The 23,711-nt window shown below is 36.5% G+C and overlaps 1 protein-coding gene across 3 annotated transcripts in view; it reads left to right on the forward strand.

The window, feature by feature from the left end:
- The window catches only part of VSTM4 (V-set and transmembrane domain containing 4), an 815,453-nt gene that overhangs the window by 706,215 nt on the left and 85,527 nt on the right, over positions 1–23,711 (forward strand). For all 3 annotated transcript variants that reach the window (XM_044056773.1, XM_044056774.1, XM_044056775.1), the window contains 2 exons: positions 2,312–2,345; positions 19,798–19,907. In XM_044056773.1, coding sequence (XP_043912708.1) covers positions 2,312–2,345; positions 19,798–19,907 — 144 coding nt within the window. The remainder of the gene's footprint in view (positions 1–2,311; positions 2,346–19,797; positions 19,908–23,711) is intronic.

A 23,711-nucleotide genomic window follows, 5' to 3' on the forward strand; every position in this document is an offset into this window, starting at 1 on the left:
AGGTGTAGCAAAAAGAAATAAAGGCTTAGTAATACTTATTAACAAACAGAACAGCAGCTTCACAAGTAGGTCTCACAAATACTTTCTGTCAGCATCTGTAGAAGTACCAAATCAGACAGTTGATGAGTTACCTTTCTGACGTATTCCCAGAGATTCATTAAGATCCCCAGCATGGGCCATAGGACCTGTGGTAAAAAAGCCCTGGTACCACAATGTGATATTCTGCATTTCACAGACACATTAGCAGTAATGAGGAAAGATCTCTTTATCAGACTTGGTTATCCATGACTCTGTTAATTACTGCAAAGTGCAAATCAGAACTTCCTACGGTAGTTAACTGTGAAGGTTGCATCAAGTAAAAAAAGGCACCCCTCCACTCTCAGTCACTGTCTCATACTCAAGCACATAGTAAATATCCCATACCTGTCCCTATCATCATCTACCATGTCTCCTTTTCCCCTGCCCAGGTAATTCGTAGAAGATGACAGCCAGTCTGTAATTCCAGAAATTTGAGCTTCATACTTCATATCCTTCAGTAAATGCATGCTAAGGCATACTGTTTATGAGGTGGAGAGGTATGCCTAATGTTTCCCATCCCTCCCCCTCATTTGACACAACATGGTTTAGGTACTGCATGGTGGCCAAGATACTCAGTACTGTAAAAAAAGCACTTGCTGCTCTAACTTATGGGCTAATGCAGGGGTTTCACATGTCGAGGGTGTACATTCTGAATCCCTCCCACCTTTTTAATGTATATATTTTTTAACAAACTCACTAGTGTCTAGTGATGATGCAGAGGGTAAATATCCTCTGTGTGTGGTTAAAGGGTTTGAGGTCTGTATAGTGCCTTTTAATGCATTCCACCTCTCCCTGGTAGCTATTTGTTTCCAACACCATGTATTTAACTTGTGTGTTTTTAATAGATGCCATATTGTGTATCCCTGGTGTCTAGTGATCCACCAGCCCCCAGATTCCTATACTGTTATAACATCATTAAGGCACGAGACATTATATCATTATCCTTGTGTCTAGTGTCCCCCCCCTTCATGTAATCTTAAAGTGACATTAAGGCATGAGAATATTATCCGGGGTGGCTAGTGGTTCCTCTCAACTACTTGTTGTAGGCTCTGCTCTTTAATCTATGGGTGAGTGAAAGTATGACAGTCACCTCAACCCACCCACTCACTCACACAAGCACACACACACAAATGAATATGAAACCGCACCTTCCCCACCCAATGGAATTCACTCACATATTCAAACACACACACACACACACACACACACACACACACACACACACACACACACACACACACACACACACACACACACACACACACACACACACACACATACCTAACATAAACCATAAACCCTCACAACCTCCTACTGCTAACTCCTAGGCAGACACACACTCAAACACACTCAGTTGCAGGCCATCACATAAACTTATGCACAGACCTCCTAACATACAAAACAAAATTATCATTTATTACTTTGGGGACTGACATGAGGTGAAGTGCTGGCCGCCACTGCTACAAATAAATATATAAATTACTTGCAAATGAAGGCAAGTATGTAGAAGCTAATAATTTGTTGTGATTATTATTTCTATTTTTATTTTTTAATTTTAAAAACATGTTCACAAAGCCTCATGCTATTATTGTTTCTGTTTTAGATACTTCCTGTGGTTATTTAATGATCAAATGGTTCACTTAAGTTGTTGTCTGGTTTATATAAAGCATTAGTAGACTTAGTTTGGTCAAATAATAATAATTCAAAACTGGTTTGCAGTTTGTTACCAACTACTGTTCAGAAGGAAACTATATTTTTTCTTCCTGTATGTATAAAATATAATCCTATAACAATGTGCCAATAAGTGAAACAGATCAGGAGCAGAAGTGATGGTACAGTCTGCTATAGGCATTCTGAAGTAGAAACATACTTGCTTATAGAAACTACTTCAAATAAATCAATCTACACTCAGAGAGTGTTATGTTCAACTATATACAAATACTGACTAGAATATGTTGATTTTTTTAGATTATTATAGTAATGTGATATAGTAAAACAGAAATGAAGCTTGATATTTAAGTATAGCAAACACATTTTTAGGGAGGAAGGAAGATACATCCTGTACCCAAACCTTTATGCATGCCATTAAACCATTTTATATATAATTGTATTCTTCTATTTAAGGTAGAAAATATGGTTTTATATCAAGTTTTTATTTCCAATTCACTATGTATATGGCCCAGCTGTATTGCTGTATTGTAATGCCAGTAACTTTATTTTCTTATATCCACAGGAAAACATTATTTAGTGAAGTGTCCCCAAAACAGGTAATGTATCCCATTATTATTTTATCACTCAGTGTTTGAATGGCATATGTGTATCTGCTAGCTGTCTGTGTTTAAATAATCTGCACCATTTCACAGTACATATTATCAGTATATCTGTTCATCTGTTTATATATTCTTATTTATATTATTAGGGATGTGTCCCTGCTCTAATCCTGACTAAATGTTGTTTCCCCCTTACTTCTCTTTTTCTTCCTTCTGCTGCCTCTCTCCCTTTCCTCTCCCTTCCCTCCTCCTCCTCCTACTCTCTCCTCTCCTATTTCTCTCCTATTGACTATGACTCTTTTCTTTCCTATCTGTATTCTTGTCTCTCTCTTCTCTCTCTCTCTCTCTCCTCTCTCTTCCTCTTTCTTTGCTTTTCCTGCTGTTAAAAATAATAAAAATGTCCAATATGTTGTTTGATGATCCAGATATTTAAACTCCTTCCTTTCCTTTTGGTAACAATGTACATTTCTCTTTTTCTTTTTTTTTTTTTTTTTTTTTTTTTTGTTTTTTTACTTAATAATAATATTCTTTATGATAGATTTTTAGTTTGTTATAAATTTTTTTTTTTTTTGATAAATGTTATTCCTTGTCTAGTCCTTATCAGTCCTACTCTGTAGTCTGTGGTTGTCTGATTATATCTCCCTGCCTCTACTGAAAATGGAAAATAAAAATAAATAAGAATAACAAGTACAAAATGTAAAATAAAAATAAAAATAAATAAATAAATAAATAAATTTTTCTCAGTACTGTTTGTTTATTTAAAAACGGAGCAAATGTAAGTATCCACCCATAATGCAATCATAGGACAGTCATAATCCAAGTCTATAAAGCATAATTTCTGTAATCCACATTATGAAAAACTGCTGTTTTTCAATTAGAGTCAGCAGTTTCAATTAGGAGCACTCCAGTAAACAAAATAAAATTAATAAACTTAGTAACTGTGGAAAAAAGTGTGAACACACTTAGGTTAGAAAATGCATAAAACAAAAAACAGCAACATTGTCAATGATCTGCATGTAGCCCCATCCATGCAGCCTGATTTCTGCTCCCACTGGATAAAAAATAATCTGCTAAGTAAACTAAAGGCATTTAACATATGAAGAAAAACAAACAATGAACATAACTGGTAAGGTTACAAGCAGAGAAAACGGAAGATGCAGTGCAGGATGTAATGTCATACGGTAACCTAATGCATCAGTGTTGTAACAAGACACATGCTACACCGTAGGTGGTAATCCTAAAGACTTAAGCAGATAGAACAGAAATACAAAGCAGGATGACATCAGAAAGGTGAAAAAATCCAAAGTATTCATCATTTTTTATTAAAAATGGCTGTATAATTTAACTGCAAGGATGATTGAAGAAGAAAACAAAAAACACTAAACACACAGGGCAAAATAAAGGATTGGAAAATATTGAAAGTAATGCAAAGGAATGAGATGTATCACCTATTTAGACATTCTCAATTGAATACTACAATAATGTGGGGAATCTCTAAGGAAACCGGACAAAATATCATTTTTAAAAGGTAGTATATTTATTTAAACAAATAACTGGTCCATTTCCATATGTAGTGGATTACACCATCAAGAGATCACACAGGCCCTTGCCACCCTCTCACACACAGAAATATTAACAGCAGTGGATACTTCTTCCATAATTATATATATTAACCATTAAACTTTTGGGCCAAACAGTTTTAAATGAGATAGCTCACATGGACACAAATGTTGTAAAAGAAAGACAGACAAAGAGTCCATACATCCAACAACTTATAGAAAGAAATCCTATGTTCAAAATGGTTCATTTGAGCATTCTGTCCTTAATTTACAATGTTTGTCTGCTCAAGCCATCAAAGAGCCTCTAGATTTGCTGTTGGTATACAGAGGTAAAGCCCTGACTATGGGTCAAGTGACCTAAGTTTGAACTGTGGCTCAGTTGCTTCATGGCACAGGCCTGCAAGGAGTGAGGGTGGGTGTGCCCATACTAGGGGGAATGTGTACACTCTTATGGGTGGGCAGGGCAGTGGCTGAGTCGTATGAGAGGTGTGAAGTTTATGCCAGCATAGTCCATTGTTTGCCTTTCTGTGTGCTGGTATGAGTTTATGCATGGGATTTGTGAGATCCATAAGGGAAAAAGACTCCCCAAAAGCAGAAAGCCTTGACCTCTCACTGGCACCAAACATGCACCAATTAGATTGTTATGGATAGTTAGGATCAGTAATTACAGTGAATAAGGGGGGAGCAGGGAGCAGCTGATGGTCCTGCTGCAGGGATCCAAAAGTGACATAAAAAGCAAAGTATCATCTAAGCTGTTTAGACAATCATGCAATGAGTATTAACAAGCATGGAATGTAACAAATGGACTGTTTGTCTATATTGTTTCCAGTCAGTTGAGTTCCTTATCAGGTAAATCATCAAACTGAATGACTGTTTCATTTTAAAATATGACTTGGTACAGATCAGGTATCAGACCTGTTTTGTTTAACACCATCTGGTTTTGAACTAATTAAGCAAATGCTGCAAATTTCATGTATGCATTAGTTACTTTTGGTAAAATGGTGCTTATGCTGATACTTGAAATGTAAGGAGGCATGCTGGTTTCAAAGTGCTACTATTGGTCTTTGCCCTATAGTCATATCATATGTGTACTATCTTCTTTATGTGCTACCAACATCTTAGAATGACAGAGCTTGCTTTGCCACAGGTATTGTAATTGTTGTGAGGTCATGCATGTCAGAGAAGGGATAACAATGTGTATTTCTTTTTTGTTAAAAGTTTCCCTCTTCTCTGAGTTTTTGCAATCTCTGAGATAGTGTACATACAGACACTAAGGGTCTGGGTGAAGCAAAGGCCCTACACTGACAGTAGTGTTGTGCATATTTATTGCTGTTTGAGGTGTTAATCTAACATTTTGAATAGATAAGATGTTTGTGTTATGATATTTTGTGTCTCGACTTGACCAGATACAATGTTTTATTATACAACCATTATTTATAGTCTTGAAAGTAACAATGTGATGTTAAATGCTTGGTGATATGTACTGAGAAAAAAGAAAAATTAAAACCAAACCAAACCAAATGGAATATTAAAAGTCAGAATATCTGTGTGAGGGATATACCCATCTGATATTGATGCATGATTTTTGTTTTTAAATCTGTTTAGGAAATTCATTGAAAAGTATAGATTCATATAATTATGTTAGACTTTAAGAGGAAAGAAATTTCTTTTAGGTGTCTTAATTCCCTCTACTGGCTGTAGTAAAACACTGTAATATCAATGTTAAACTGTCACTATTAGTAGTTCAGAAGTGCAATTTACTTTACTATTACTAGGAACCTTTATCAATTCAAGTTTAATAAAATGTATGATGTAATTACTCCAGATAGTAAATATAAAGAGAAGGCCAGTCTGTGTATGAAAATATTTGATTTCTAGAAATGTTGAAGACAAGTTAACTACTCTGCTCCTTCACCATACCCAAACTATGGAACTCGCTTCCTCCTAAGAAACATGGGCAGCACCACCACCTCAAACAAATACTGAAAAATCATTTCAACTCTTTCTGGCTATGTACCTGCTCTATAACCTAACCTCTTCCTTCTCCTTATATTATAACTAAATTCCTATGCTTTTTACTACTAGTGACTGATGATACTTTATTTTATTTTTTCATTTTATTTTATTTATTATTTTTTTTCTTTCATCACTTGTTGATACTGGTACAATAATGCGGATTAATTTATCTCCATTTTTGCCACTCTGAATTCAACTGGCAACCAACTAAACTCCTGCTTTTATGTATATATTCTGTATATGTTACTGTAATCAAACCAACTATATTCCTGACTTATGTATATATTCTGTATATATTAGTGTAACCAGTATGTGCAACACTGTTTCTACTTCTGTACCAATTAATGTTTAATTTCTTTTCTGCGTCTATGTTCTTGTCGGGGCTTTTCTCCCCAGGCCTCCACCAAAAATGGGCTCTTTTAGGCCCAGTGGACTTTCCCGGTAAACAAATACAATATATAAATAAATAAATAATTTTATTCCAGGATGTTGCAATACCATTTTTTTAAAAAGGAATGTTTCAGTCTGATTACCATGGAAATAATGACATAGTGTCAACTTCAAAATACAAAATTCCTTCTCCAAATATATATAAATATATATATATATATATATATATATATATATATATATATATTGTATTAAATACAATACATCAAATAAGGTTCCTCCAAGTTTAGACAAGTTAGAAAGATGTCTGGAAGGTTTCATTTCCTCACAAATTAATGGCTTCTATTTTAAAATCGTCTCTTTTATTAAAGTACTAAATTATTATTTTAGATTAGGGTATCCAAATAATTTATATCCAACTAGATTTTATTTGTCTTTGAGCTGCTCCCATTCATTTTACTGTTAAGTTTTCAAAGATATCAGAAACTGATATATTTTGGAGGTGTAAATCATTAGCTAAGGCAGATTGTCAACACAAAGTATTTGATTCTCATGAGGTTCTTCCACTTTTGGAACAGATTGAATTCTTCTTGCAGGTTTTTGTATTCTAACAAATTTATTGCAACACAATCTCTAGTACTGCTAATTCCCAGATCTATAACTAGGTCTCACTTTCCCCTTCTTTGGAGTTTGCTAACAATTGCTTGGAAGATAATTACAAAATATAAGAAAAGTAAGTATATGCTTCCATTAATTGAATTTATCAATATTACCACGGTCTGTCAAAGTTAAGAACAAACAGACTAACTTCTAAATATAATTATTGAACAAAATCAAATTCTTTCTTTAGATATGTATTCACTAATATTTTATGTTCATTATTTTAGCTTTGACTCAAAGTTTTGCTCTGCATGTGATAGTTTAGATGTAGATACTTTTATATATAGTTTTGATGTTTTATTGTTAATTTGTTTATTAAAATTTAATAAAACGTTTAAAAAATAAATCATTTTATTTAATTATACTTTATTTTTCAATGCATGATAAAAAGTAAGGGAATGATTGTAAGAAACCGTAAGAGTTCCATATACAAAATAACTTTAGTTATTCTCTAGCTCTGCAAACAAACTCATTGGCAATATACTACATCTAAGATAGAGGTATAAATAATTTATTGATTTCACTATCATTTTATAATGTTTATTATTTATACGGCTAGTTATTACTAACCTCTTCTAAGGGTGGTTATCTTATTTTTCAGAACAGTTATGTTCTATAATGTTAACAATTTACACAACTGTATGATAGAAAGAAAGAAAGAAAAAGTAATATACTTTCTGCTTAAACCTACGTTAATACTTCACATTTGGAAATATGTCTTAATTTTCTTAGTTCTTTTGACATATGAAAATAAACCAGTTTAACTTATTATATCTCTATATGTTTACTCATTCCTTAAATTATATACTGCATGGACATTTACAGGAGACTGATAAAAGCCAGTTCATAAATATGTTGGCTTTTACCTATAAAAGTGTACTGAAGGGAGCACGTTTTCAGTCTTCTGTTTAATCAGTCATTGGACTTAATTATTAATCTGTTAAGCATAATTCTGGGACCACATAAAAGATGAAATAACTTTTATTGCTCTTGTGGTGGGGGTATAAATATTAATTTTATCAGATATGATTAGTACCATGATTGCAAAGGCTAAATAAAAGATTAAAAATTTGCATAACATTCCTTAAGAGTAGATGTTAATATCTACTAAATCTTTATTAATTCAATCTATTTTTATATTTTACATTTAAATATGGCTAGGTTACTACATAGCAACATATTGTTTTGAAATATCATTGTGCTAATGTAAAATATGGGTGGAGGATGGTGTTTAGCAACAACTCAGAACAGGTGATATCTTATAACTCGCTCTTTTCTTATAGAGTATTTCAGATTCACCAGGGATATTCATGTACCATTTACCTAACATGAAATTACTCCAAAATAAAAGGTCAGTCATTATGCTTGTGAGATCCCAAACTCAAAACAACAACACTGAAAAGGTCATATACACACACACACACACACACATATATATATATATATATATATATATATATATATATTTTTTTTTTATTATTTATTTATTTATCGAAGCAAAAACCACAGAGAAGAAACCAAACTTAAACATGAAAGAAATCTCAAATGGGGCTACGAACAGAAGAGGCTGAATGGATAGCTCTTTTGTTCTTTAATAAAACAGAACTTCATCAGAAAATAAAGTGCAAGGCTAACAGTAGTACACTATGTAGAGGTGGTTGACCAATCAGAAAAAAAACACCAAAATAATTTTTGAAACAATGTACCAGGCAAAAGAATTTACAGTGGAAACAGTAATTATAGCATAGAGTCAGTAAGACTGCAGGTGGCACTTGTGGTTATCTGTACCACTTGAGCGAATATTTAATGTTGAGATTTTTCATTAAGTCCTGGTAGGACATCTGCGTTGAGGAGACTCTGTATTTTGAGATCCTTAACCTTAAGGACAGTGTCTGTGTCCCCCAAAAAGTTGACAACATGATCCAGGACTAAGAAATGGAATCCGGAAAATCTGAGCAAGAAGCACTGTGCATGTTGAGCACATTCTTCTTGTTCTTGTGTCTGATGGTTGTAACATGTTCCTTGATTCGGTCTGAAAGCCATCTGGCTATTTTTCTGATGTAAAAAGCAGTGCATTGAACACAAATGCTAGCACAGACAACATGATTACACTTACAGTTAAAGAAATGAGTGAGGTGAACTGTGTGGTTGCAGTAACTGAAAGTGTAATGTGTGCATATGAGGATGTGTTGGCAAGCTGCATAGTTATTGCAATGGTTTCAAACAATTTTTTGGTGCTCTTTTTCTTTTTCTGATCATCATCTTCTTTCGGCTGTTCCCGTTAGGGGTCGCCACAGTGGATCATCTGTTTCCATTTCTTCCTGTCCTCTGCATAATGCTCTTTCACACCAACTGCCTGCATGTCCTCTCTCACCACATCCATAAACCTCATCTTAGGCCTTCCTCTTTTCCTCTTACCTGGCAGCTCCATCCTTAGCATCCTTTTCCCAATATACCCATCATCCCTCCTCAGCACATGTCCAAACCAACGCAATCTCGCCTCTCTTGCTTTGTCTCCAAACTGTCCAGCCTGAGCTGACCCTCTAATATACTGATTCCTAATCCTGTCCATCCTAGTCACACCCAGAGCAAATCTTAACATCTTTAACTCTGCCACATCTAGCTCTGACTCCTGCCTTTTAGACAATGCTACTGTCTCCAACCCATATAATAGCTGGTCTCACTACCCTCTTGTAGACCTTCCCTTTCACTCTTATTGGTACCCGTCTATCACAAATCACTCCTGACACTCTTCTCCACCTATTCCACCCTGCCGGTACTCTCTTCTTCACCTCTCTTCCACACTCACCATTACTCTGAGCTGTTGATCCCAAGTACTTAAACTCATCCACCTTTACCAACTCTTCTCCCTGCATCCTCACCATTCCTCTAGCCTCCCTCTCATTTACACACATATATTCTGTTTTAGCCCTGCTGACCTTCATTCCTCTCCTCTCTAAAGCATATCTCCACCTCTCCAGGGTCTCCTCAACCTGGTCCCTACTCTCACTACATATCACAATGTCATCTGCAAACATCATAGTCCACGGGGCCTCCTGTCTAATCTCATCTGTCAACCTGTCCATCATCACTGCAAATAAGAAAGGGCTCAGAGTTGATCCTTGATGTAATCCCACCTCCACCTTAAATGTATCTGTCACTCCCACCACAGTCCTCACCAATGTCACACTACCCTTGTACATATCCTGTTCCACTCTTACATACTTCTCTGCCACTCCTGACTTCCTCATACAATACCACAACTCCTCTCTAGGCACCCTGTCATATGCTTTCTCTAAGTCCACAAAGACACAATGCAACTCCTTCTGACCTTCTCTGTATTTCTCCAACAACACTCTCAGAGCAAATATTGCATCTGTAGTGCTCTTTCCTGGCATGAAACCATACTGCTGATCACTAATCATCACCTCCCTTCTTAACCTAGCTTCCACTACTCTTTCCCATAACTTCAAGCTGTGACTGATCAATTTTATCCCTCTGTAGTTACTGCAGCTCTGCACATCACCCTTATTCTTAAAGATAGGTACCAAAACACTTTTTCTCCACTCCTCAGGCATCCTCTGACTTTCCAAAATTTCATTAAACAATCTGGTTAAAAATTCCACTGCCATTTCTCCTAAGCACCTCCATGCTTCCACTGGTATGTCATCTGGGCCAGCAGCCTTTCCATTCTTCATCCTCTTCATAGCCGTCCATACTTCCTCCTTGCTAATCTGCTTCACTTCCTGATTCACTATCCCCACATAATCCAACCTTCTCTCTCTCATTCTCTTCATTCACCAGCCCTTCAAAGTACTCTTTCCATCTACTCAACACATTCTCCTCACTTGTGAGTACGTTTCCCTCACTGTCCTTTATCACCCTTACCTGCTGCACATCTTTCTCAGCTCCTTTTCTCCCTCTTTAGTGTCCAATCTCTCATACAACTCTCTATATGCCTTATAGTTAGCCTTCGCCACCTCTCTCTTTACCATGCACCTCATCTCCTTATACTCATGTCTACTTTCTTCATCTCTTTGACAATCCCACTTCTTCTTCGCCAGCCTCTTCCTCTGTATATTTTCCTGTACTTCCTCATTCCACCACCATGTCTCCTTGTCCTCCTTCCTCTGTCCAGATGTCACACCAAGCACCTTCCTAGCAGTCTCCCTTACTAGCTCTGCTGTAGTTACCCAGCTATTCGGTAACTCTTCATTGCCTCCCAGTGCCTGTCTTAACTCTTCCCTGAACTCCACCTCACAATCACCCTTTTTTAACTTCCACCATTTAATCCTTGGCACTGCTTTCGCACTCCTCCTCCGCTTCTTGATCACCAACATCATCCTGCAGACCACCATTCTATGCTGCTTAACTACACTTTCCCTAGTCACCACTTTACAGTCTCCAATCTCCTTTAGACTGGCCCTCCTACACAGGATATAATCCACCTGTGTGCATCTTCCTCCACTCTTGTATGTCACCCTATGCTCCTCCCTCTTGTTAAAATACGTATTCACCACAGCCATGTCCATCCTTTTCTCAAAATCCACTACCATCTGACCTTCTGCATTCCTTTGTTTAACACCATACCTACCCATCACTTCCTCATCTCCTCTGTTCCCTTCACCAACATGACCATTGAAGTCTGCTCCAATCACTACTCTCTCACCCTTGGGTACAATCATCACCACTTCATTCAATTCACTCCAAAATTTTTCTTTTTCATCCATTGCACACCCAACTTGTGCAGCATATGCACTAACAACATTCATCACTCTATCCGACACTCTTTTCACCTCCAAAACACTCTTAGCATACTGTTCCTTCAGAATAACTCCTACGCCATTTCTCCTCCCATCCACACCATGATAAAACAATTTGAACCCACCTCCGATACACCTAGCCTTACTCCCCTTCCATCTGGTCTCTTGCACACACAATATACCAACCATCCTTCTGTCCATCATATCAGCTAGCTCTCTCCCTATACCAGTCATACTGCCAACATTCAAAGTTCCGACCCTCACTACCACAGTCCTAGCCTTTCTCTTCTCTTCCTGCCTTCGGCCATGTCTTCCACCTCTTCTCCTCCTTCGGCCAACAGTAGCCCAATTTCCACCAGCACCCTGTAGGCTAACAGTACTGGTGGCAGTCGTTGTTAGCCCAGGCCTCGACCAATCCAGTATGAAAATGTTTATTGGTGACTGCATGAAATGATCTGGCGAAGTTTTACGCCGGATGCCCTTCCTGACGCAACCCTCCCCATTTATCTGGGCTTGGGACCGGCACAAAGAAATGCACTGGCTTGTGCATCCCCAGTGGCTAGGTTTTATATAAATATATATATATATATATATATATATATATATATATATATATATATGTTTATTCTGAAACACAGTTGTTCGAGTAATGACGTATTCAAAAAAAATATCAGAAATGAACACATCGTTCACTCAAAATAATGAAAGCAGTTATGTCAATATTCTGAATTGTCAATATTCTGAATTTGACATTTTCAACATTAACCAATTTATCTTGATGTTCAGTCATTCCCTATAAATGTTTTGCAGGAGGGCAAGCCTTCCTGCACCCCCCCCAAACCCCCTGCTAATTATACATTCCAACTCCAATATCACACTACAATGAGGAAAAGGGTAAATTTCCCAATCCCCATTGTAGTGTGATCTCCAATCAGAACGTCGACCTCACAACAGTGACCTCACTAGCACTTGCTTTGTGCAGTCGAACATTTTCCGGGTTGATATTATGTGAACTGGAAAACAGTCTTTTGACCATCCCAGTTCGCTAACTGCCAGCCAACATTTTGATAGCAAACCATATTAATATATATATATATATATATATATATATATATAGAGAGAGAGAGAGACACACGCACACACACACACACACACACACACACACACACACACACACACGTGTGTGTGTGTGTGTGTGTGTGTGTGTGTGTGTGTTTTCTTTTTGCTTGCAAAGGATATACTTCTGCACTGAAAATCTCTGCATATGCCAATCAAAAGTTCACACAACCTTCAATAAAAAGAGAAAAGATGGAAAACAATACAAATCTCAACTTCACATTTTCCCTAAGTCCCAGAAATGACAAAGTACACAAAGTAAGAATTAACAAGTGGTGATTCACTGAAACATCAACAACAAGAAATATATAATTTCAAGTTTCAGTGTTTCAATGCACAGCACAACAGGTTGTGACAAAGTGTGGATATCCTTATTTCCTTATTTTTTTTTACTCTCAGTTAATAAAAGAGATCAGCTCACTAATATAATGAAAATGTATGGTATTCTCATGTGTCTTAGAAATGAGTGTGAAATATTTTGATTGTTGGAGATGCAGCAATTAAACTATCTTTAAACTATTTTTCTGTATCACTTCACCTCTGCTCACTGATGATCATCCAGCTCTCTCTCTCTGCCAGATGGCACATTCATTTCTATTCACAAGGGTGGGAGTCAGCCCAGAGGATTCATCATTCAGGCAAGATGCTTTGATATATTTTTTCATTTTGCCTTAATTCTCTTATGAGTAGCTACCTGCAGGTGGCTATGAAAAAGGCTGAGCAAACTGAGGTGTCCTTCTGCTTCTGCAAGGGTGTATCCCAGCAAGCAACACTGTCCACTGCTATAAAACATAACAGATTGTTCTCCTTGGTTTTCAGCAGTGTCTGTAGTACTTGTGCACGTGCCCTTGAGCAAGTGCACCTCCTCCTTCACTAAGAGAGGTAAGCATCATCCTCTCCCTTCACCATCCAGCTTCTCCAGTGCTAGGGGTAATAATCAAACTAGAATTGCCAAGCTCATAGTCAGGGATCCATCCCTTAATGCCACACAGCCATGTATTCTATTGTTTCAATGCAAATATCATAATAATTTACATTTATAACTAAACTATACGTATAGATTCATAGGTAAGTACTAGGCTGCCTGCCCTTGAGGAACATTTTAAGTCTAGCCAGTTTCCCTATTTTGTTCAAATTAACATATCCCATTTGGTTAGGAAATGGCCTCACCCATCCCACAGTTAATAATTATATATTACCCCTAATGAGAATAAATGGAATCATACCACAGATAATTTGAGGGGACTCATGCATGGGATAAAGCATTTAGGAGCTGCCTGTGTCCATTAGTAGTGCAGGGGGCAGTCCTGGGATACATTTTCAGTTTCCCATCCATAGATACAAGTAGCACTTGAATATGGACAAGGATGAACTTTGTTTTATGTGGATGGGGAGTTTGTTCCAGAGCAGTGGTATCCTCTGTGAGATATACCTGTCCCTCCAAATAGTTCTGTTAATGTTGCAGTAGAGGTTTAGATCCCTAGACCAAATATATATTGAAGTTATATACTGTAGTTGCATATGGTAGTTGTTAGTAAGTTTAGGTTTATTTAGCTGGGTTTTACACATGGTCACTTAGATAAAAATGCAGGATTATGCCATAAAAACTAAATAGAGATATCTGAATTGTATAATGTTATGAATGTGTCTTTGGTGTTTATATTTACACTACCTCATCTAAATGTTATGTAATCTTTCAGGATTATATTCATTTTCTAAAACAACACTTTCTGGTATTTTTATTATGTCAGCTAAATATTCTCTATTACATCAACTCTACTATATACAGTAATGGTTTTACTATAGCATCATTACAAATTGTTGCTACATTATCTAAAACGTATTTGAATTTTAATTATGTACAGATAAAGAAAACGTGGCATTTATTCTATAAACACTAACATAGCTTGTTTGCAAGAAACACATATGATGTCTGATCAGTAACTAAAGGCAAATTAAAAATGTATAATGCATTTAACCATTTCAGGGGATAGATCTAATATGAAAGGTGCAGCATTTATAATACAAAGTTATTTTTTTAGATGTACAAGGAAAACATTACATGGTAGAAATTTTCTAAAATAGAGATAGAAAATCAATTTTATTAGCCACAGACTACAGCTATTTTCTAAAATCAAAAAGAAAAGTATTTTTTTAGCCTTTGTCTGTGTTGTGTCTAATATAAAGTCCTCAACTTTACTAACATTAACTAAAACATTATACTAATTTAAAAAACATTGACTGTCTGGCAGGACACTGATTTGTTCATGGCTGACATAACTAAGTGAAGTCTGGACAATACGAGCAGCATTCTAAAACATAAAATGGAAAATGAAGCATTTTTCCAGTGAGATGACGCAACACTGCACCCCCTGATATGGGAAGGTTGCTACACTGCACCCTGTTACTTAAATATACAAAATGAGCTTTTACCATTATGGGGAAAGGAGAAATCTATAGTACACTGGCAAGTCAACTTTCCAGAAAAGGCCTGGCAATCACTTACTAGTGATTAGCTGCATAAGTGTCAATCAGTAGTGTTTCATGAACAAACCTGGCTCCCAAACTATCATTTTATATTGTCAAGGTACTGCAACTTGACTTTAAATAATAAATTAGACATGCAGAATTCTATTTCTTACCCAAAGTAAAGTTACAATGAAGTTTCTGAAATAGTATCTTTAACTTACAATCTTTGTGATCCATTTAGTTTGAAATGTATATCTTGCAAAAGAGTTTAACTACTGTTTTCAGGTTCATATGGTATGGTTCAGGGATATAATACATCAGCATAATATTTTGAGAAAATGGAGACAATACATACTGACTTAAAAAGGGTCAACGATTTGAAGGAACATAAGGTATGAGAATTTTGACTCATGGACTGATATTTATTTATTCCATTACATGTGAATGTTGAGAAGTAGCACAGTATGTTTCACTTCATTAATTTCCAAAGGAAGGAAATTCAGAACAAAACAGTGCAGCTTGAAAGAATAACAGCAGCACTGGACAATATGCTGAAGGAAAATCTGTATAAAGATTTTTAGACAGCCTTAAAATAATTCAGTTTTTAACTTACAACAAGCCATACAACAGAATAACCACCAGTATGTGTTCATCATATGGTGAATGGCGCCAAGTGCCACTTTTACCAAGTATTCCTAACAAACCGAGCAGTTTTATACAAGTTATTAAGAAAGATGGCCAATTGTTCGACAGACAGGGTGCTATATTACATTTATTTCCTCAAGCATACGGAATATAGTGAAATTTGTAATAATTTAAATTCCAAAATTACAGATGGTAATGCTAGTAAATACCAGTCAAAGCATAAGTGACTAATATCAGATGACCATAAGCAGGTTCTGGTAAGATGTTCTATTAATAATAATAAGAAAAATAATAATGCTCCCATTGTAGAAATTATTATATAAGATGTTTAAATGTTTGTTTATATTACCACTACAGCAGGTTTTAGTGCAACTAGCTTGTTATTGCCTTTGCAGTAAACTAATACTTATTTGTGGTGAGTTTTCTTGGTTGCCAAGGACTGCATTAAGTCAATTATATTGTAAGTAATCAGTAGGTTTTTCATGACAAATCAGTCTGATGCACATAACTGAAAATTGTTTATTACATATTTTATTTACAGAAATAGATTTATTAAATATAAATGGTTCACAGTCTAGTTTAAAAAAACAACATTATTATCAAACCTGCATTCTTTCATTTATTCAATCATCTAAACAGACAAATGACAACAAGGGAAGTGCAATCATGCGTTTGTATTACATTAACAACTATCTGATTTTAACTAGTTCACAAGATAAGTAGACTAGCTACTAAACCATTTTTCATTCAGGATGCATGCTCATTATAGAGCACATATAAAAAGAGCACACTACTCCTCCCAACAGAATACATTAAGTAATCAGACAACTGGGGAAAAGCAGGAATGTGTCCACCTGGTCTTTTATGAAACAGAGCTCAAATGAGCTTTAATATCAGTTTCAAGCTTACTCTGCAGGGGCCATGATCATTTCCTGGTCCACAACAGTAAAGAAGTGCGTAAAGCAAGAATCAAACCTAGACCCTCCAGATCACTATTCTGGCTGCACTGCCTCTAAGCTAGTGAAACAGATGAAAAATAGAGAATGTTTTATGGGACTTTCACATAAGCCTATGAATAAGTGAGTGAGGGAATCATATTGTGAGGTCTGGGCAGTGAACGGGTTATCATTTCCCCTGAGCACAGTGACTTATATTAGGGGTACAAGAGTATTCTCCAACGTAGAGAGTGTGAGGACCATGCCGTGACAAGGTTTATTGGCATTACTTCTGGGTTTTAATTGGAAATGCGCTGATCTTTCCAGTCTACCATTCCAGGGAAACTATGGGTTTAGGCTTTAAGTCAAACTAGTTTTGCATCACTAGTGCCACTTTCCTACAGTACCTTTTGATTAGTACTGTTTAGGTGTTGGCAAATGACAATTTTTATGTTTGTGTGACACAGGGAAATAATCTAATTGAGTAACTACTTTTCTAGATGTTTGCATATTGGTGACACTCTGGTATATGAACTAATGCAAAAATCAAATCTGTGTTAATTTATTTATTATTTATTTATTGGCATTTGTCAATAAATAAATAAATAATACAAATACTATTTGTATTTGACTGTAATTTTTGTCTGAAATTTTTACTTTTCTAAATGTGTCATAATCTACATACTGTTTTGTTTTTCTTCTTTTGGAGCTTTTCTCCTCTGGCCTCCACTGAAAATGGACCTGTGTCCAGTGAACTATCCCGGTTAACACATGTAAAATAAAAAAATATAGAAAAAAATAAAATAAATAAATTTGATTACCGTGACAGTCCAACTGGGTAGAAGTCCATTTTCTGCAGAGGCCAAGGGAGAAAAGCTCCAAAATAATACAAAACTTTTTATAAAAAATAATTATACAATCTTCAAAAACAAAACAAAACATCTTCACTTTAAATTATTATAACAAATTAGCCATAATATAAAAACATTGGTTAAGAATCAATACAAGGTATATGACAATAACTTAATATTTACAGAAATTTTAGACAGTTTGCAGAGAAATTAAAGGTAAGTTAGTCTACTACAAATAGCAATTGCAATATGAAGTGATAAAACAGGCTAATGGTATATTTAGAGAGAAAGTCAGGGAAGAGAATTAGCAGGAAGGAAGTAAATGAAAAAGGGAGGGTAAGGAGGTATAAAGAAAGAAACGGTACTTGTTCACATTTAGGGATATAGTTTATCCTGGTTTTAAGCAAGAACAGAGAACAATTTTAGCTAGGAAGTCTTTCAGAGTGGTTTTAAAAGATGGGAGGTAGGGTATAGACTTGATGGATACAGGTAAGGAGTTCCAGGCTTTAGCAACCTTGTACGAGTACGGACAATGCCCAGCAGATTTGCTAGGTCTGTAGACAGGAGTTTTTGGTCACTGGATTGCAATGACTGACTGGAAGCATAGCTGTATATAAGCATATATAATATGTAAGCATAGCTTATTTATTTCGCAACCAGATTTTAACAGTAATGCAGGTTGCTTCCCGATGAGTAAAGTGGTGCCAATAATCAATTAAAAGGCATAGAAACAGTGTTTGTTTTCTTTACTTTATTTTTGTTTGTTTAGGCAGTTTTATGTGTTCAACAACTGAGAAAGTAATAATGCAATGTAGGTTTGCTCTGTCAATCAGCCTTTGTCCTGAGGATACCACTATTATAAAATAAAACCAACCAAAGCAGTACTATCTCACAGAGAAAACCACCCTATAATCACCTATAAATATCATCCATTTTGAAAACCTTTAAGTGTTACTGCAATTCTGTCTCAAAATTTTCCTTTCAGATATCTTCCTTAACTTTTGCAAAAATTTTCAACTTTAATAGTTTACCTGAAACTGTTTGCATGTCTCATTGTATTTCTATTAATTATTTAATCCATACAGTGAAAATACAGTAGAGGTGCAGCTACAAAATAACCCATTCCACATGAGGAACAGCAACTCAGCGAATTGTAGAAATATTCAGAGCCAGATGAACCGTCTGTGTGAACAGTACGCAAAAACAGGAAGAAAACTTTCTTGCTGTCAATAAAGATGTTAAATAACATCTTACTCTAATTCCCACACTCCTTTCAACCCATAATACGTATTCACGCAACCAACGTGTTCACTGTATTCATTGCCTGACGTCCTTAAAGTATGCTCCACACAAACCTGAATTTTATCCCTTATTCATCTTTCAAACCCATCACCAACATTACAGAAGACCTTTTAACAGTTAAGCAAACACGATTATGCTTAAAAGATGTCTGACAAAAACAAGAGCAATTATCACATGTCGGAAATCTGGTTGCGATAATACGTAAGTACCAAATGTTTTTTAGTGCTGGATAGGCAGATGGATGCTAGATAATTTTATAGGTGGTAAGAAGTTGTATATATGTTAGTTGATATGACAGTTCTAACTAATTTAGGCTTTTCAGTGCTATACAGTGGTGGGTTTTGAAAGAGCTACATGCTGCAAATGTAGCAACTTTGTTATAACATTGTTTATGTTTGAATGTTTGTGAAGCCTTGCGGTTAATAAGGATGGGAGCACCATAAAGAAGCTAATGGTGCAAGACAACTGTGTAAAAACTTGTTTTTTAACAAATACATTATTTATAAGTACTGCAAAAGCAATCTGATATATGCAGACATAGTATTCTGCAAATTTGGAGGCCTGTATTTCTCAAAGTACCACAAAAATTATTTCTTCTTTAACCTGTCCTTTTTAACTGATATTTTAGCATGTCTTAGATACATCTGCAATGCCACTGTGTGTCGTTCATGGGGTTACATAATCCCACACTGTACATTTACACTAGTAATGGTTTGAAATTAGATTTTTTTTTTTGTTTACAGCTCTGGAGAAACGGTTACAAGTATGACCAGTTTGTCACCTCTTCAGCCACAAAAAAAGAAAAAGAAGTCAAAATTAAAAGAAGATGTACCACCAGCAATCCCAGCAAAAGGTAAATAGTTACATTTCTGGCAAATATATTGGTACTAGCATGTGAAGGGTAAACCAATGGTAATGCTCAAAGACAGAAAATATACATATTACCACATACAGAAGTGGGAAATTATTGCTGTGCTTATAATAACAGTAATTATTTTTCCTGACTTACTTTCAGTGTTATCTGTCTACAGTTGGAAATTCCTTATGTGCAACCACAATCACAAACTGTAAAACAGACATTTTGACATTTGTACTGGTATCATTTACATAATCTATTTTGTAATTATCCTAACAATTTCTTTATTGGAATGCATCTACTCTTTTATAAAAATATATTGTTGTATTATTGGATCACTAATCTAAAAATTTCCAACCAATTTATCTGTAAGAAGGAACATTTCTCCTTATCACAATGTGTGTGTGTGTGTGTGTGTGTGTGTGTGTGTGTGTGTGTGTGTGTGTGTGTGTGTGTGTGTGTGTGTGTGTGTATGTTGTACATACACATATATCTATATATGGCTGTAATTTGTAAGAGCGAACATTCTATTTTTATTTGTTTTGCTGACTACCACCTGTTCTGCATGTGAGATTACAGCACAGCGGGATCTGGGAATCTGCCCTTTCCCCCACTGTTGTACGATGTCAGAGTTAGTATATATATGCAGCAAGGGGGGTGCAGGAAGGGCTTGCCCCTTGCATGAAATATGTTTTTTGGTTGTTTTTTTTTTTTTTCATTATTTTATGATTCATTCTAAAAAGATTAATATTTTTAATTTGCTTTTTCAAGCTATTGTTATTTAACGAGACACCCTCTCTTATATATATATATATATATATATATATATATATATATATATATATATATATATTATTTATTTAAGTTTGATGACCGAGGAAGTCCAGTGGGCCAAGAAGAGCCCGTTTTCAGTGGAGGCCCAGGGAGAAAAGCTCCACAATAATTGCAAGTTACATTTCACATGTTACAAAAGGACATAGTTCATACAGCTAATTAAACTTTTAAGCTCCATGATATTTGCAATTGGCTTGTCACAATGTTACAAAAATGAAAAGACATAATTCAATACAGAAATTTCAACATTTACATAAAGTGAATATTTTTGTTATAAACTCAATTGTAGATGTAACATTTCAAAATATACAGCTACTAGCCATTAGTAGGTTAGGAAAATATTATGCATGGAGAGTGTAATAGCATATTTGAGACTGGAGAGTATAGTACAATAGATATTAGAGAGAAAATTTGTTTTTGGTAGGCGAGGGATTGTTTGGGTGGAATGAAGTAATAGTAGCGGTAGTTGGATAAGTCAGTGCAAGGTGGAATGAGAGGGGTTTAAGTTGGAGCATGGCAAGGGCATTCCCATTTGGAACAAAGATGAGAGAGTAGCTGAGATTTGAAATTTGTATGGTTAGGTAGGTTGTGTAGGTGTGTGGGGAGAGAGTTCCACTGTTTAGCTAAGGAGTGGGACAGCAGTAGATGGCCAGGAGGTCATGCAGGTTTATGGACCTGAAAGAGATTTTGTTTTTTGGATCTGAGTGAGCAGTTGGGAATGTAAGGTTTTAAGGAAGTAGCGAGAGCTGGGCAGTTGGCAGGTTTAAAGCTGAGCTTGTGGGCAATGGTGAGTTGTAGGGAACTGAGGTAGTTGGGTAGTTCAAGCCAGATGAGGGTGAGAAGGGAGTGGCAATGGTGGGATAAGTTTTTTGATTTGGTTGGAAATTTGGAGACCTTGTGGTAGTAGGATTCATGTTTGGACTGAAGGCCAAGATGGAGATTGGTGAAAAGAGGGGCACCATACATAAAGGAGGGGAGTAGGAAGGTGGATGCAAGAGTTTGACAGGTAGAGGGGCTTAGGAAGCGGTTGTGCCTGTAGGGGAAACCTAACTTTTGGTGGGTTTTCTTGATTGCGGAGTGGATGTGGGTGTCAAATTTAAGTTCTTCATCAATAATGATGCCAAGAAGCTTGGTGTTGGGAACAATTTCAAGGATGGTGCTGTTTTGGCTTTGTATGGTGAATGTGGATTTGTCAATGGAGTTTTTGGTAGGGAAGAAAAACATAAGTTTAGTTTTATTTGCATTTAGTGCCAGATGGTTAGACTGCATCCAGGTTTCTGTTTTGGAGAAGGCTAGTTGGGTTTTTGCTAGGAGCTCGGAGGGGGAGAAGGCTGAGCAGATGATTGTTGAGACATCTGTATATTGGATGATAGATGAGTCTGGTATGGATTGGTGAAAGTTGTTAATGAACAGGTTGAAGAGAAGAAGGCCAAGAACAGAACCTTGTGGGACACCTGTGGATGTGGGAGAGAAGGGGGAGGTTGAAGTTTTCCATTGGGCAGCTTGTTGGCAGTTGGACAAGTAGCTGGAAAACCAGGCAATGGTGGTGGGAGAGAGGTGTAGGGTGGAGAGTTAGGATATAGGTAGGGTGTGTGAGATTGTGTCAAAGGCCTTTGACAGATCTAGGAATAGTGTGGATATGAACTTGCCTGAGTCGTGTTTGAGGTTTATGGTTTCAAGAAAGGAAAGAAGGGTAGTCATAGTGCTGTGGCCAGGGTGGAAGCCATGTTGCGTAGGGGACAGGAGATTGTTTAGTGTTAGGTGTGCCATGAGTTGTGCTTGTATTGTTTTCTCTAGTATTTTAGAAAGAGTAGAAAGGATGGCAATAGGCCTGAAGTTGGTAGTTTCAGTATTTTTGCCACCTTTGTGGAGGGGGATGATGTAAGCATGACGCCAGGTAGAAGGGACTTATGATTCTTGTATGAATCTATTTATAAGAATATAGATGGGATAGGCAATGCTGTGTGCAGATTGTTTGAGGAAGGTGTGTGGAAGGTTACTGGGTGCATTGTGACAGGGTTTGAGTTTGAGGAGAAGTCTTTTTATGGTGTTTGTGGGGATGGGCGGCAGAAGGATGTAGAGGAAGATTGATGATTGGGGTGATGGTTGGGGCAGGAGGGGGGAAGGAGGCTGATAGTTTAGCTATGCAGTCTATGAAGAATGAGTTGAACTGGCTGGCTGTTTCAAGGTTGGAGAGGCTGGGGTTTGGGCAGGGGTTTTCTTTGTTGCCAGAATGCAGCATGGATGAGATGGAGTCACAGAATTTTTTGGGATTTGTTAAGTGCAAGGACTGGAGTTTGGAGTAGTCAGCTTTGCGGTCTTTAATTATTAGTTTTTTGTGGAGTTTTGTAGTTGCTTATACTCTAGGAGGGTGTTAGCGTTTTTATGTTTTTGATATTGCTTCCATTTTTTCCCTTTGGTGCAAGGCTAGTTTAGTATCTTTTGATAACCATGGGCAAGGACTGGTTTTGATCCGTTTGGTTCGAGGGGGGGCTTTCTGATTGAGAAGGGTTAGAAATGACTGGTTAAAGTAGGAAATGTCATCATCTAGAGCAAGGGTTTTTAGAGGGGACCAGTCAGTATGCTTTAAGCATTTGGAGAAAGTTAGAGCGTTGAAAGAGTAGAGGTTGCAGGTTTGGATGTAGTGGTGTTGTTTATGCTGTGGAGATGGACGGCGAAGGCTGGTAGGTGATCGCTGAGAGGATCAGGTAATGTTCCAGCTGTGGTGATAAGGTTTGGGTGAGTTGTTAGGATCCAGTCAATGATGGTACCAGAGGTACCATCTTTATTTGGTCTGACTGGAAATTGTATTAGTTGGGAGAAGTTGTAGAGGTTGATGGTGTGGGAAGGAGTTATTTGTATTCCAGATGATGTTCATATCACCGAGTATATAGGTTTTATTTTTTATTCTGGAGGAGAACCAGGACAGGATGTTTTCAAGAGTTTTGATATTATCACCAGGGGGAA

The sequence above is a fragment of the Protopterus annectens genome, chromosome 14.part0, assembly GCF_019279795.1.
Source record: "Protopterus annectens isolate FY-2018-M chromosome 14.part0, PAN1.0, whole genome shotgun sequence".
In the NCBI taxonomy this organism is placed as follows: Eukaryota; Metazoa; Chordata; order Ceratodontiformes; family Protopteridae; genus Protopterus; species Protopterus annectens.